Source organism: Podarcis pityusensis (assembly GCF_964106645.2).
Source record: "Podarcis pityusensis genome assembly, chromosome: 1".
NCBI classification, from domain to species: Eukaryota; Metazoa; Chordata; class Lepidosauria; order Squamata; family Lacertidae; genus Podarcis; species Podarcis pityusensis.
The window spans coordinates 79,576,396-79,592,335 of record NC_138028.1 but is presented as its reverse complement, the minus strand read 5'-3'; the positions used below and the strand labels follow the sequence as shown (position 1 = coordinate 79,592,335).

At 44.2% G+C, this 15,940-nt stretch overlaps 1 protein-coding gene across 1 annotated transcript in view; it reads left to right on the top strand.

Annotated features, from left to right (window-relative positions):
• Positions 1-15,940, top strand: part of SYT12 (synaptotagmin 12) — a 63,723-nt gene that overhangs the window by 41,308 nt on the left and 6,475 nt on the right. Inside the window, exons 7-8 of the mRNA XM_081012695.1 lie at positions 14,559-14,774; positions 15,050-15,170. Coding sequence (XP_080868821.1) covers positions 14,559-14,774; positions 15,050-15,170 — 337 coding nt within the window. The remainder of the gene's footprint in view (positions 1-14,558; positions 14,775-15,049; positions 15,171-15,940) is intronic.

The following is a 15,940-nucleotide window of genomic DNA, read 5'->3' as shown; positions in this document are numbered from 1 at the left end:
TGCATGTCTAAAAAGTGTGTCACCAACATGTAAAGTTTGGAAAGCTCTGAGTTAACCCATCGTGGTGGAGGTACCCATTACTCTGTGTCCGTTGCATTGGGGAAGCTCTGTGCAGCATTGATCTCCTACCCCCTTACAATATATGGGTGGCAATATCCTTCCAAGGATAGGAGTAAATGCACCCCTGAATTCCTTGATATGATCCATTCTTTTTTTTTTTGCAAATATTTTTTATTACATTTTCTATAAAAACTTCCATCTTTCCATTTTCCACATCACGTATTTTAGTTTGTTGAACCTCCCTCCACTCCTCTGACAGTCATCCATAATAATTCTCCTATTTACACATTTCTTAATATATAGTATCACCTTTAAGTAATTTCTTTATATCCTTATTTACATTTTTGCGATATTCCTCACTTTTCACAAAGCCTCTTTAAAACACACTAGCGTTGTATTCTCCTCACATATAGTTTTCAAATACTCTCTAAATTTTCCCCAATCCTCCAAAAACTTATGGTCTCTTTGATATGATCCATTCTATAACTGAAAGGCCTGAGGGAATCCTAGAAGGGTCATTGTTGACCAGAAAGCACAGTCCCACCCTGAGCCTTGATTGACTGGGCAAAGGGTGCCATTAGTGTGAGAGCTGATTAAGGTATGTTAGAGAGCGGTACAGCCCCAGATTTAATCTCTGTGTTGAAGGTGGTGGTGATTTCCTAACAACTGTTTGGGAAACACCAAGTTGTACTAGCTACGTGCCAGTTTCCAGTTGCCTGCTTGAGAGTGCCTTCACAGAAGTTATGTTACATTATTCAGGTAATTAACTGCCCAGGGCTACTTGAGACTCTGCCAAAAAGCTCCAACATTAAGATGCTGCTGAGAGAGTTCCTTGAGTATAATGTGCCCTAATGGAGGAAACAAAACAATGTTATAGAGAAGAAGGGTGCTTAATTTATTAGGAATTGGAGAAGGGGGGGATGTGTATTAGAACGAAGGAGAGAATAAAACAAGACCAGAAGGCGTTACCATTGAGAACATCAGAAGTATGATTGAAGAGCATTTATTTAAAAAATATTCACATAAAGTGATAGGTGTGAAAAGGGTTGAGACATTTCTTAGGAATGAATTGGCACTTTCAGGTACCAGAAGCCTACAAAGATAGATGAGAGAAGGTAGGCTGTATGCACACTAACCCATTTGTAACACAAAATGCGTAGTTTTTCTCAACTCTGAATCATTCATACTTGTCTTCAGCCTGCTTTTTTGAATTTAGATTGATTCTAGATCATGCTGCCTACAAGGGTAGTGTGGTTACTTGATACATCTTTGAAAACCATGCATATACCTCAATGGATGAAGAAGGGTGATGCGATCTTAGTATACGCTCAACCAAGTGGGGCATTGTGGAGGCTTGGTGGACACACTACCCTTTGAAGTTAGGGTCTTCTTGAGCAATCCATTTGGAGCTGTTAGGGCATTTTCCTGCTTCAATTTGTGACAGACTGAGTCCTGGGGCTCAATGTGGACTGGGAACTTGGCCCTGACTTCTCTATTTGCTTTTATTTCTAGCCTTCTCCTCAAGGGCTCAGGGGAGAGGACACCAATGATTCATTTTTTAAAAAGAAAGGTATCCCCTGCAGATGAAAATTGCCTCCCACCTGTTTAGCTATGGCTGTTGAGTGTCAGCCCAAAAAGGAAAGTTTTACAGTTCTCATGTAATACGTGGTACTTCGGGTTACAGATGCTTCAGGTTACAGACGTTTCAGGTTACAGACTTCGCTAACCCAGAAATAAGTACGTCGAGTTAAGAACTTTGCTTCAGGATGAGAACAGAAATCATGCTCCGGCGGCGCGGCGGCAGCAGGAGGCCCCCATTAGCTAAAGTGGTGCTTCAGGTTAAGAACAGTTTCAGGTTAAGAACAGACCTCCGGAGCTAATTAAGTACTTAACCCGAGGTACCACTGTATGTTGGTTCCATTTGGAGGCTGCCATTTCTGATTAGGGCGGTAGAAAAGGAGGCTTCTCTTCCTTTTATAGTTGTGTAGAAGAGGGAAAGTCTGCAAGGGTAACCTGCCAGGCAAGCTTTTTCTTATGTAAAGAAAAACAAGTCTGCTCATCCCCTACCAGAACTGAAGGGATTATTAATTTATTGTGTCATCTTCCAGGGGCTAATTTGCGAGGGATTCTGGGCATGTTTATAGCACTGCACTGTCTCGTTGCAGATGGATGGTGCAGACATGCAGTTATACGAGTCTGTAGCTAGTGACCCAGCTCTAAACATATTTACTTTGAAGCAAGTGCCATTGATTTTCAATAGAATTTGCTCTCAGATGAGGTGTTGTTTTTCCCATGAGGAGCAGAACCTGTTTAGTTATTTTGTTCTTGCCCTTTGAAAAGCTTCTGGCTCAGTTTGGGCAGCTGAGAGTGAGTTTGCTCTTCTTGCCCTGGTGCCTTGTGACAGCTAAGCTGGGCACACACAGCAAACATCCTCCCTCCTCAACCTGCCCTACTACTGAGAAACGATGAAAATTTAATGCTTGCTTCGCTTGCTGTGTTCTCTGGGCTAATTCTGTCTTTCCCAAGCTCCAGAGGGGCTTGTGCCAGGCAGCCAGAGATGCTAGAGGGAGGAGGATGGAAGAAACTCAGCAGCGTATCAGGCAGAGCAGCTCAAGCCCCAAAGGCTTCATTAGGGAGGTGCTCCTTGGCAGAAAGGGGCCTGGGAAACAGCAGGAAGACAATTTCTTGATCACACAGTGTCCAAGCAAAAATTAGGTGGGAGAGAGAATGCCAAAGTGGTCAGGAGCTGTTCCCAGACAGAGTGGCAGACAGTCTGCCCTCACTCAGCCAGCAAATGTCAGAAGTGTGTGAAGAAGTACTATCAAGAGGCAGGAGACTGGCAAACTTGAAACAAGCCCACAAATGTCTGTCTGCCCACATGTAATTTTAGAGAAAAGTACCATGTTTTGTCAAGCTTTCCTGCTTGGTTTCCTGGAGGAGATTCGTGCTTGCCACAGGAGACCAGGTATGCGGCTGTTTACAAGCCTGAAGACTGGTTTCCCTTTATCAGGCGGCACCAATACATTCATTTATCTTGCATTCTTGAATTCTTGAATTCTTGGCATAAGCCAGCCTTGTAAATCTGTGAACTGAAGTTACCAGCCTGCAGAACTGTTTACTAGTCATCTGGGGCTAGCAGAGGAGGGATAGAGAGTTCCAACCCTCTTTCAATAGCCTTCTCTGTTTGTATGCTGGGCACACTTTGTCCCCTATCTTCCTCCCCACCCTCCATTCTGCTCACTCTGAAGCCTTATTGCCCCAGGGAATCGTTTGCCCGCGTCCCCAGAACCGAAGAAAGAGTAAAATAACACCAGGAAAGTTTCTTCTTTGGAGAAAAGAGTTTAATCTGTGCACAGAGACAACCAGCAGAATAACTTCTGAAATCTGGCTGCAAAGCAACACACATCAGCAAACTTTCTTATACTTTGAGAACATTCACCCACCTCCCAGACCTCCCCCAAACTTCCCCAATCAGCTGGCAAGTTTTCACTTATTCCCTTTTAGGGCATATCTATATTGCTGGCTAAGCACTGCTGGCTAAGCACCCCCTCCTCTTACCCCTGTACGTGTGCCTTTCTGCTGGCTAAGCACTCCCTCCCCTCTCCTTCGTACACGTGTCTTTTTGCTAGCTAAGCAGCCCCTTGTACGTGTCTTTTTTTTTATCTTGCATTACTGAAGCAGGAAGCGCAAGGCAGGAAATGGCCCCTCAGCCTGTCTGGTAGCTGGCTTGACCACAATTGCAGAAGTAAGTTTAGTGCAGAAACTCACTATGTGCAGATAATATGAAGATTAACCCTTCAACTCATCTGTATACCATTCATTGACTCCTAGGAGTACCAGGTGAGTGCTTAAATACAGGGCTGTCATAAACCTCTCAGTTTCACTGTTTCCTTGTGGGCAACATGGTGGCTGTGCTTAACTTCACAAGACTCTGCAAATGGCAGATTCAGCACATTCATTGTGATTGTTGTCAATGTCTCTGAGTGTTGGGATCCTTAGAAAATATCAGGCACTGAGGACTTGATGACTGTAAAGGACAACACAAGTTGAACTGATGAATGTCTGTCTAGTCCTCTACATGCATGCAGCCAATCTTCCTTGTTGTGCAGAGATGCAAGAAGAAGGGTTTCCCCCGAGTTCAGTCCAGGAGAGAAGACTGCATGTCTGTCTAAAACATGGTGGGGATGCTTCTACAGTAGGTTCACTCTTAACGTTATGTAGATCTGGATTGCACCCTTAGGCTCCTCTGGAATCCTAGCCATGATCAGTGAAATATTCCATGATAAGCAGTGTACCAGCCTTATATAAATCAGGATCTTCTTGACGATTGCATTATTAACACTTTTGCAAAGATGCAACATCTTTAGATATCCAATAAGAAAACTAGCATGTATGATGAGATACTGACAGAAAGTGTCCTTTGTTGTGCCTGGTGGAACTGGGTGGAACATTCCTTATTGCGCTCCCCCTGTTGCAGCCAACAAACAGGTTCGGTTTCTTTAAAGTCAAGCTGCAGACCCCCATGCAACATGGTAATTAGGAGGATATAGGTTATATTATCTTATCCTGCACATGGAAACCTGTCTCTTGCCTTTTCATGTTGCTGAGCTTGTTTATCTATTTGCTGCTGACCAGGGCAGACTCAGCAGTGAAGTGATATAAGGACAACACAGCTGATGAAAAGCTCTTCCATTTGCCTAATTAGCTGAGAAAATTAGAAGCCAGCCAGGGAAATCTGATGTAACTGCAGGGAGTGACAGTGCTAGGCCCAGACAGGGAGCTGAGAATGCCATTTTCTGGTGCTGCTGCATCATGCTCCACAGACCCAGGAAGGTATAACAGAAAAAAAATGTGTTTCAGTGCGACATACACCAGTCACTAAAACCCATAGAGATTTCAGTGGGAACTGTCAGTATTTGTCTGCAGTGATTTTAAAACAAGAGCCTCTGACACCAGGCTGTGCAAGTAGAAAGATTTTCTAATGATTTTCAGCCTTAGAAGGGATCACTCATATGCCATATCACAAAGGTGGCCAACCTTCAAGAGATCACGATCTACTCACAGAGTTAAAAACTGGCAGTGATCTACCCCCTTTTGGGGGCTTCAGGTCAAAGTTGTTGAGCACGCCTGCCATATCAGAACTCTTGGCTGGTAAAGTGCCTAGCCATGTCCTTTCTTCCACAGAAGACACACAGGCTGCATTCATGTGTGACGCCCACTTCCTGGCTTGCTGTGATTATTGTGAACAAGCAGCGATGTCTGATCACTCCCAATTTGGTCCTTGGTTGGTTCGAGTAGGATAAACAGACCTGGAAGCCACAGTGAAGCTTGGCTTCCCATTACAATCCCAACCAGGGTTTGTGGTGTCTTGTTCCCTGATGAGCCATGAGCACAAGCCAACAACCAAAGTCATGGCTTGTTGCTGGCTTGCTGAGGAACAACAAACCACTAACCCCTGGTTTAATATAATGGGAAACCAGCCTTAGTTGCAGGTCCTTTTTACCAGTTACACCAGGGGAGGAATGATTGGGCAATGTGCGTGAGCTCGTTAACAGCAAATAACAATAAGCTGGAAATCTGATTTCATAAGTGGTTCAAACTTGTTTTTTCCTTCTCCAGCTTGGTCCAGGGGTATAATGCAATTTCTGTGCTTCTCTGTAATCCAGTTGGAATAATCCACCTTCCCCAACCCAAAGTTCCTTTTTCAACGGGCCATTTTCACTTTTCAAATACTGCTCTCTCTCTCTATTTAAAAGACATTTTGTGGATATTGAGTTCTACTGCAGTGTCACTGTACCACTCATTTATTCTTTCTGGACCACCTCAGCCAGTCCTCATTTGATCTCAGTTCTTCTGCCTGGTTGGCTTTTTCAATACTTCATTTTCTCCCCGTTTCCACATTGTTACACGCCCTCCAGGACTCCTGTTTGCTTGCCAGATCCGCTTTTACTTCTTTTTGTTCAAAGGGTTCTTTGTTCTTCTGCCTTATCCTTCTCTTCTTCTTTACTTGTATTCTTGTCGTCTTAGTTGTGCCCATCAGTCTATGGATTGGATTAATTCCACACACACACACACACACACACACACACACACCCTCCTTCCTTCCCTTCTCTCTTGCTGTCCCCTTTCCCTGGAACTCATTGCACCAGGCTGTCTGTACCTCTCCCTCTGTTTTAGCATGTGGAAAGCCATGAAAACTTATCCTGAGCTGATATCATCAGAACTCTGCATACTCTTTTGCTTGAAACTTTTATCTATTCCTAATTGACCGGGGGGTGGGGTGGGGGGAGTTTGCATGTTGTAAGGGTGTTTTGTTTTTTGTTTTTTTGTTTTTGTTTTATCTGTGGGATTTTGTTTCCTGTTTTTTATCAGGTGGGAGGAGAATTGGTTAGGTTTTAAGCCTGCGGCCGAATTTGTGCTTTTTAATACAAATATGATGGCAATATTGTTGACTGAAACACCCATAGGTGAAGTGACTCTGCTTCTAAAAGCTAACAATAGCTAGCTTCTCTGTGGCAATGGCTGACTCCACAAATGTGTTGCAGTGCTTTCCCAAGCAGCAGGTATGCCCAGAAAGGTGACTAGTAATGTACTACCGAGCAAGGGGAAGAATCGAATAAGATCTAGAAAGGATGGAGAATGAGGGCAACCTGATGTGCAAATCCTGGTCCTTCAGGTGTTCTTATGGATGAGAAAAAGCACCAGGGAGGGCAAAATGTCATGAGTGTACAGGAACAATGGCATCTGAGAAGAATTAAATGCAAAGACAGGAAATTGGTGACTGCTTTGCCATTCCCAAGGTTTGAAGAGGCTGTAGGTGAGCACCTATTTTGCATGGAGGGGCACATGCTTCATCTAGGAAGCTTTGAAGGTCCTTCATTGAATCATGGCACCTTTTTCCTGCTTCTGACATTAATGATTGTGCACTAAAAGTAGGCATGTAGAGTGAAAGTAGAGCATGGAAAGTAGGGCGACCCCAGAAGTGGGAGAAGAAGACAGCACACCCATATCTTTCTTAGTTATCAAAGAGAGAGTTTGGGCAGCATATTTAAGAGCAGCACGGAATATTTTTATTTTGCAGTACATAAGGATGAAATGCAGGGACTTCCAAGGAACAGGATGGTAGAGAGTGGTCACAGTAGCCTGAGGGCAGGGTTCAACTAACTAGCCCTACTCGCAGAAGCCCATGCAATGACTTCCACTAGTGCAACGGGGCCTTTCCCCTCTCTTCTCCCTGCCCACGCCCAAATTAGCTCTGGTGGGGGTCCACGTGAACCCTCAGAACAGACCCTGGAAGGGAGGAAAGCGGTGTAGGTTCCATATCTTGCACTGGTGGAGCAATGGCCACATATTTGTAAACCAGACTTCCTGAACTTGGTGCCCTCCAATTTTTTTGAACTGCAGTCCCCATCATCTTTGACCATTGGCCATGCTGGCTGGTCTGATGAGGGGCCATAGTCCAACAACACCTGGAGGGAGGTGAACTTGGGGAGGCTGGTGTCAATTAGAAGAAGATTTTGTCCATGATTGCTTCCAAATCACAAGGCTTTGGAGCATGGCAGTACAAAAGGGGTCGCTGTTTCTAGCATGCATTCTTGTCACGCTGGTGGCCCTACTGTAGAAAATAGCTGCAGAAAATGTCTTTCCCCCCTGTAGATTTTTGACTGAAATTGCAGCTCTTGCTTCAGTGAGGTGGAAGCTGATGCAATGAGCAGCCCAGCATTGATAAGTTCATCAGTGGGGGGTGGGAGAAAATGGGGGAAGGGGTAGGTGGGTGGTTGGGAAGGAAGGAAGATTCTCTTATGAATGGACATTGTTTACAGTATTTCCTTTCAAATACCAAAGCGTCTGCCTCTTTGACTTTGTGCTGCATGGTTGATCATTTATTTAGCAAACCTCCCACGCACCCTCAGAATGGGAGACAGAAGCGGGCGAGGAGGAGGAGGTGGTTCACTTTGTAAATTTACATTCTCAGAGGCAGGCCAAGGGAGAAAAAATCTAATTTGTATCTGAAATCTTCCCTCAGTATGATGTGTCTCCTTTGTTAATTGCAGTGTGAAGTGAGGATTAGGAGTTAAATGTTCTTTTCCTACTGGTGATCAAAATATAAGCCTGAGGGGGAGGGTGGGTGGGTGTGATTTGCTCAGCGTCCAGTGCTTGGTCCTGATTCTGATTAAAGCACTTACTTTGCAACATTTAATTCCCATCTTCCCTCCCATGAGCTGATCTTCACAACTCCTCTCTGAGAGACAGTAATTGGCCCTAGATCACCCAGCGGACTTCATGCCTGAGCACAGATTTGAATCCGCAGCCTTAGTCTTGACACTCTGAGCTCTATTCCATGCTGGCTCTGAGCCAGGGTTAAGCACCAGAGCAGCAAGACTAATAACAAAGGGTGCCTTTAGGCATGTGCATAGTCCCTTTTGCTTACCAAATTATGTGAGGGGGTGGTGGTATCCCGGATGAAAAATGGGCTCGGCTGTCAAGTGACCTTGAGCTATGTTGCTTCCCCAGGCCTTTTAATATATGCAGTGGTTAAGTCTTAACACTAGTGGAATGCAAATAGGCATCATTTGCTTGTTAGGTTTAATCTGTCACATTTATGTCCCTGTCTTTCCCTTCTCTGCAGCAGTTGGAAAGGGTGATTCAAATAGGGGAAATGGTGCAGGGGGGAAGGGGTTAAACCCCTTCCCTAGAGCTGTGGACACAATCCAAGTCAGCATCTTCCCATAGCTTTTTCTTTAAGCAAAGGAAAAGAAATGAGGGATCTGATCACAGATCTCTCTCTCTCTCTCTCTCTCTCTCTCTCTCTCTCTCTCACACACACACACACACACACACACAAATATTTTTCTTACTTTATTTTAAAATGCGTATATCCTGTCTTTCCTTTTTGGAAGCAAAACGATATTCAAGGCAGCTGACAGTATTTAAACACAAAATACCTATTAATACAAACTGAAGCACAAGAAGCAGCCAACCAGCAACTAATTAATCAATTAGGCAGTGGCAGTAAACAAAAACCAAAAGCCATAAGAAAGAAAAGAGAGCAGTCAGGAAAGGGGATCCCTTTAAACTCAAGAGGATTTTGAATGCCCTCGGGAACAGCACAGCCTTTTTCCTGGAAGACTGACAGATGGGGTGGAATAGCTTTCCCCTGGGAGGGAGTTCCAAGACCTCAGTGCAAATATGGAGGAGGTACTGTTCTGAATGTGTGAAGCAGTGGGGATGTCTGTGTTCCTGCCCTTTGTCCTGCATCCATTTAGCTACTAATCAGTTCATCTGGCACAGCTTTTCTCACACTTGCCAAGCTCCCAGAGATTGTAAGTGGCGCCCACAGAAACTCGCCTTCGGCAGAAATATTGAAGATGGAAGGTAGCTCTTGTTCCTGGCCAGCCTAGAGAGAGGCTTCTGCTGCTTCTTTCACCTTCCTTCCTCTGTCCTAAGACACATGAAAACATGATGTGGTCATTTCCCAGAAAAAAAATGTGCTTATAGGACAATCCACCCCCCCACCCTTAAGCCAGCTCAAAGCTTCCATGTCTTCTCCCAGGCATGCAGATTATCCTTTCATTGCTCGTTTCCTGTTCTCTGCTCATGTGCACTAAAAAGTCATTTGGGATGCAGCCTGGAAAACGAAAGTCCAAGAGCCCAAATAAATCCCTGGGCGAGATGAAATCCAGAGATCCTGCCTTTATGTATCTTTAACAGCTGGCTCACACAAGCAGGTGTTGCCTGCCTTTTTATGCAGATGCTATTCTCTTTGGGGGCATGACTGTGTGGAGAAACTTACATGACCTGGCTGCTTGGGATGGGGGTGGGGAGAGGGCAACAGCCATTTTCATTCCCGCAAGACCACAAAATGTGCCGCCTCTTTGTCTGTGTAAGCTGCAAATGCCTTCTTACTGCTTTGTCTCTGAGTCTGAAGTCATGTAGAGAAGTAAGGGCTATCGGTTACTACAAACGGGGTGCAAGATTTCTTTATAGGAAGGTTTTCTACAGGGTCCGCCTCTCCCTGTATGCACCTTGCCTTTAACGGGTTGCTGGGAATTGTAATTTTTTTTTGGGGGGGGGGCAAACTGCCCATAATTCTTTGAGGGAAATATTGTGCTTCAAATGTACCTTAAAGGTCTAGGGTGTACACAGCAGTTTCGTTTTTGTTTGGCTTGTTCTGTTTTCAACTAATCATAACTCTTTTGGTGGCAATCCATACCAGGAAAATGTGGCATTGCCCACAGAGAACGCTCCCTTTCTGTATAATGTCCTTCAACCCCAAATGGCAGATTTCAAGTGGAAACAGGAAGTGGGGGCTGTGTTACCTTTACCCACTATCTAAGGCATTCCCCCCCCTCGCCCCACCACCATTTTTGGGACAGTATAACTAGTGAGGGGGAGAGGGTCAGATCATGGAGAGGCACTCAGAACATGAGAAAACCTGACCCATTCCTATTTTGCATTGGATGTCTTCAAGTTGCAAGGCCCCGTGAGAAAGGGGGCAAGGCTCCTGCACTCTTAATGGTTGTGTTGAAGAGGGGATTTCTGCATGAAGAAAGTGCCATCTTCCCATCTCCTGACTTTGCCACCTCCAGGGACAACAACAACAGGGTTTAGCTGGGGAGGCCCAGCCGGATGGCCGGGGTACAAATAATAAATTATTATTATAAATTATTAGCTTTTCATGGGCTCTGAACAGGTTGGTGGTTTGTTTGAGGAGAAACAAAATCCGTGCCTCAGTTCAGACAGTAAAGCCAAAAGTTGCTGTTTGTTGCTCCCAGGGTGGCAGCTAAGAGCGAAGTGGGGACTTTAAAGCAGCAGGGACCAGCTGTCTGTTTATTCATATTTAAACCATGCAAACACGGCCAATGTGGCTGAGAGGTTTGAGGCCATCCCTCAGAAGTAAGTTAACCCAGCCAGCATCTCCTGGCCAGTGTCTACGTTATGACAATGTGTGTCCGCCTGCATGTAATGATTGGTTGTGCCTTAGGGAGCCATTCTGGGCACAAGATTCCGTATTTCAGAAACTGTATTATTGCTTAAGCAGCTAAATCATGAATCGTTCAGTGCAAATGCTCTGGAAAGTAGGCACAAGGAAAATGCTCTAATCAGCAAAGTGCACGAAACACATTATTCAGAGAGGAATCACCGACAGAAGCCAATGTTATGGATTTTGCACATAGAGCGAGCCGGTTGCTTGGGAGTTCCCTTCTACCTGAGAGAGTGGAAGGTGTCCCTGAGAGAACAGGGCAGCAGTGGTGCTGCTGGCAGCAGCAGCAGGTGATATGTATAAAAGGAGACCTGACGGCATGCAACCTGAAGAAGATCAATACGTAGTTGGAAAGTCATCAGTGCAGATCAAGAGCACGTGGGGCATCCCAAGAGGCAGAAACAGAGGAAATGTATCCTAGGCAAATAGATGAAGGGCACAGGTAGCACAGATTGACACTGGCACCCAAATAACTGCTTGTTTGTCTTCTCAGATAAGTTACATTAATGCCTGTATTTCTAGAACAGAGCTGGGGGAAAGATCAAAATCTTGCAACTAGAATAAATTAAGCACATTTGCACATAGAGACCATGTGGTCTAGTGGTTAGAGGAGACCCAAGGGAAACCTAAGTTTAAATATTTGCTGAACCATAAATCTCACTGCATTTGCCAAATCCAAGGTCCAAGTCGTGAGGTTATTGTGAGGATAAAATGAGGACGGAAGTGGAAGAAAAAGAAAACAGTTGCTTTTATTTTGTACATTCATTCTGCTTCACCTAGATGTGGAGTGGAGTGGAAATCCTATTCAGCTACCCTCTCGCTTTAGAAATTTCACTGCCATAAAGGTGAAAAATGAGGGGGAAGGGAAAAGAAAACTGAAAAACTTGATTGTTGATTCTGCACCAGTTACCAAATCCGTCCATTTGTGATATTATGATATATGTGTGGTGTTTGAATGTGTTGTTCCAGTGTTACTTTCCATTTGCTGGGCTTTTTTTTTTTAATTTTTATGATATTTATTGAAAGAGTTTTTTTTTTTTAAGTTACAAAAGAAAACAAAGTAGAAAAAGAGAAAAACAAGCCACTTCCAACCATACAAATACACAAAATAAGAGAGAAAAAAACAAAAATACACCACAAAAATTTAAAAACATTTAAAAACAAATCCATTATTCTCAACTCCTCAACTGCCATTACCCTCTTTCCTTGACCTCCTCCTCCTCCCCTTCCTTGTGTCCTGGTTGTTAATTGTCACAGCAAATCCTTTCCATATTTCATAATATTCTGTCATTACATTACCTTAAACTATTTTAATCTTATCTTACTATAAAAAACCTTGGAACTTAAAACTTAAATCTTATTTTTACCGACTTCTCATAACCATAATATTCTTACATAATTCTTTAAACATTTTTACTAAAGCCAAATAATTTCATTCCAACATTTTTCTAACATTCATCAATTTTATAAAACAGTCCTAGTAATAAAAAAAAGAAATAAAAACAAATCCAATCTTCATACAGCGTCCCTTCCTCCTGGTCCCGGGTTTGTCAGTCCTTATTATCCCATCGATCTGGCGCATTAACCTGGTGACCTTATATCTGAGGCCCTTAAGTCCCTTCCATGTCCCTTCCGCAGCTCATTTTCATATTTGTAACTGTATTTTCCCTTGTCTCCTGCTCGTTTCACTCGTGGGAACTCCAGCTTAGCAATATTTTTGACCCTTCTCGACAGATCAACCCCTTTTCCATAATCGACACTAAATTCCATGTGGTATTTAAAGACATGTTTCAAAAACCCTCCAAAATTGAGAGCCCCCACAATCCCAAACATCTCACGGCCCATTGCCAGACTTGAAAAGTCCAAACATCCCTGCATAGGAGGGTCTATCCAACCCCCCATTTCCAAGCCAAACCAAACTTTTTCTTTCCAAATCTGGCTTTTTCCAAGTTCATTTGTCAAATCCAAAAGCTCATATTCCTGTTGGGCTTGTTCTGTCAGGGCACACTCCTGATTTAATTCCTGGGTGGGCTCCACATATTTTCCCACTGCCTGTTCAAAATTTCCCACTGCCTGTTCAAAATTTCTAATCGAATCAGCCATCAAATTCGTCTTCTCATGTAGCTGTTCCAGTAGGGCATTTGTTTTATAGAAAGCACACAACAGAGCTTCTGAATACATTGTCCTGCAAGGTCAGATGTCTATTCCCACGATTGTAATCTGTAACAGCTGCCAGCTCCCAGGAGTTGGTTACAGTTTCATAATCTCCCTCTAGGGTGAAAACTTCTATTTGATCTTTCTTTTAAAGACAAGTCTAGCAACAGAGTTTCCTTTTTTCAGAAATTTTGTCAATATTTGTTCCTTTAAGGTGCGAAAGGAAACAATGGAATCACTATGTTCCTCTTCTTTTAGCTATCTGTCAAAAGCGTTTATCTCAACGTCAGTCCTGACACCCCGCTCCAGGATCAGGACGGTGGAAAGTTACTTTACTTTAAACTCACTTCTGCAGGTTTAAACAGTCCAAAAAAGATCCCCCTTCTTCTCCTGCTGCCGAAGGGGGGTTCAACAATTTTAAATGATGAAAGCCAATCCTTTAGAGGCGATTTTCTGAGCTCTAGTTTACGTTGTCTTTGCTTTATTCTGTCTACAAAGAAACGGAAGGCTGACTTCCTGTTTAGACCTTCCCGTTTCAGTACCAAATTGAAGTAAAAATTTTAAGTCCAATTACTTTCTGCTCGCAAGTCCTTATTTAAAGTCCAATTGTTCAAAGTTTAAGTACTCACGGGTGCTTATTTTAGAAGCCAAATTGTCCCAGGAAAAAGGCAGCGCTCTCCGGCAACAGCTGTGCGGCTTCGCTCCACGGAAATAGCAGTTGACTCACAGCACCGCGCCGCTTCCCCCTCTTCACTTCGGAGCCCGTTAGTGGGTTCCTTTGCGGGTTGGGGGGGCGCTAAGGGTGCCCGCCGAGTCCCATGGTCACAGGCAGATGAAGCCTGTGATTTTTAAAAGGGTCCCCACTTCGCCGTAGCGGAAAAGACCCGTTTCGCGCGGAGCTAGTCCCTCCAGTTCAGAGGGAGGCCGCCATTGCCGATGGCGCCACCCCGGAAGTCCCATTTGCTGGGCTTTGAAACGGTGAATCTTCAGAGATGCTGATCTGTTGAAAGTGTGTTAGGCTGTATACACACTACACCTTTAAAGCACATTCTTTCCCTCAAAGAATTCTAGTCACTATAGTTTACCCCCCACGGAGTTACAATTCCCAGCAGTTCTTAACAGAATTGTTGGAGGGAAAGAATATGCTTTGAATATCCTTTGAAGGTATAGTGTGTGCACAGCCTCTGTGTTTCCAGGAGCAGAAGTTTTCTCAAGAATGTATTTTGCTGGCCTTCTGTCTACTAATATCCCTGTGCCATTCACATCTGCACATATAGCAGCTTCCTATGTTCCTGTGTAAGATTTTTTTCCTCACCTGGCATTTCAACCCTCTCCTGTGCTTCCTTTTTAATCTGTGCAGATCCAAAGGACTGCCTACTCAGTCTTCTTCGATGAGAGGTTTTCAATCCCCTTGGACCCTTCTGCACTGGAAGAAAACAGCTTGAGGTTTTCCATCTTTGGCATAGATGAAGACGAAAGGAACATCAGCACTGGAGTCGCTGAGCTGAAGTTGTCAGACTTGGATCTCTCCATCAGGCCCTTCAATGCGTGGCTGTATCTACAGGACATGAACAAGGTAGCTTATTGTAACAGGGCAGAGGGCAATAGGGTTCTGGAGAATGGGTGGGGCAAGGATATGGGGCAAGGGAGAATCTTCAGCCCCTTAAGATAGCAGGGCCCTTGGCAGCCGCCAAAGTTGACTGAATTGGCCCTCAAATGCTACCTTTTTATATAGCTCAGTTGCTTTCTAATGTTCTCCACTGCCTTGAGCTAGAGTAGTAATCTCTACCATTCATTTTGTTATAAGGCCATTTAATGAGCAGTCACCTGTCTCCTTCTTGTTCCATGCAGGCAACTGATTCAGTGGGTGAAATTCTGCTTTCTCTTAGCTATCTCCCAACAGCAGAGCGGTTGACAGTAGTTGTGGTTAAGGCCAAGAATCTTGTGTGGACCAATGGGAAAATGACTGCAGGTCAGTAAACAGTCTTGCAAAACTCCTCCGCCCTGCCCTGCAGCTGTGACTGGATAGAGTGTGAAGATGTTGCCTTACTCCACAGTGGGTAAATTAGTCGTGCCCGTGATCACAATTTTTATTGTGAAAATAGTGTGGGGAGAAATGGTTAGCTCACCCTGTGGTCACAGTCCCAATTGTTCCTTACAATTGGGCCAATTGAAAGAAACGTAGAGAGACATAAATGCATTCATTATGCATTGTCTCCCCCATGGCATTTAGTTTGGACCTCAGTGTCTTCTTTAGTGCTCTTTTAGAGACTGTTGTTAAGCTCTGGGCATTCCTTGTTCTTAGTGGTTAGTTGTTAGGAGGAGACGAGCTGGGAATCAAATCTGTCTTGGTGCCAATCTGCGATTCTAGGGGGCCTGCCCTATAGTTTCAGCTGCATGTGGTGAGGTTATGCCACTCACAGGGGAAAGTAAGGCACCTTAAGGTGCAGAGACTCAGACATACTCACCTTTAAGCTGGCTTCATCATAGCATCCAGGGCACACCCGCAGAAAATGAATTTCATCTAATATTTTAAAACTTCTGAGTTGCCACAGCAGGGCAGTAATCAACTGTTCCACAATGTCTCCCTCTTAGGCATCCTGTTTGGGCTTCTTCAATAACCATCAGCAGAAGCTGAATATCTGTAGGGGGTGATTCTCTTTGAAGAGCCTCAGAAGTGATCAATTAGCTTCCAGTTTTAATTAAGTGGATTTCTCTTGGTTATCAAAAGTGAAGAGCACA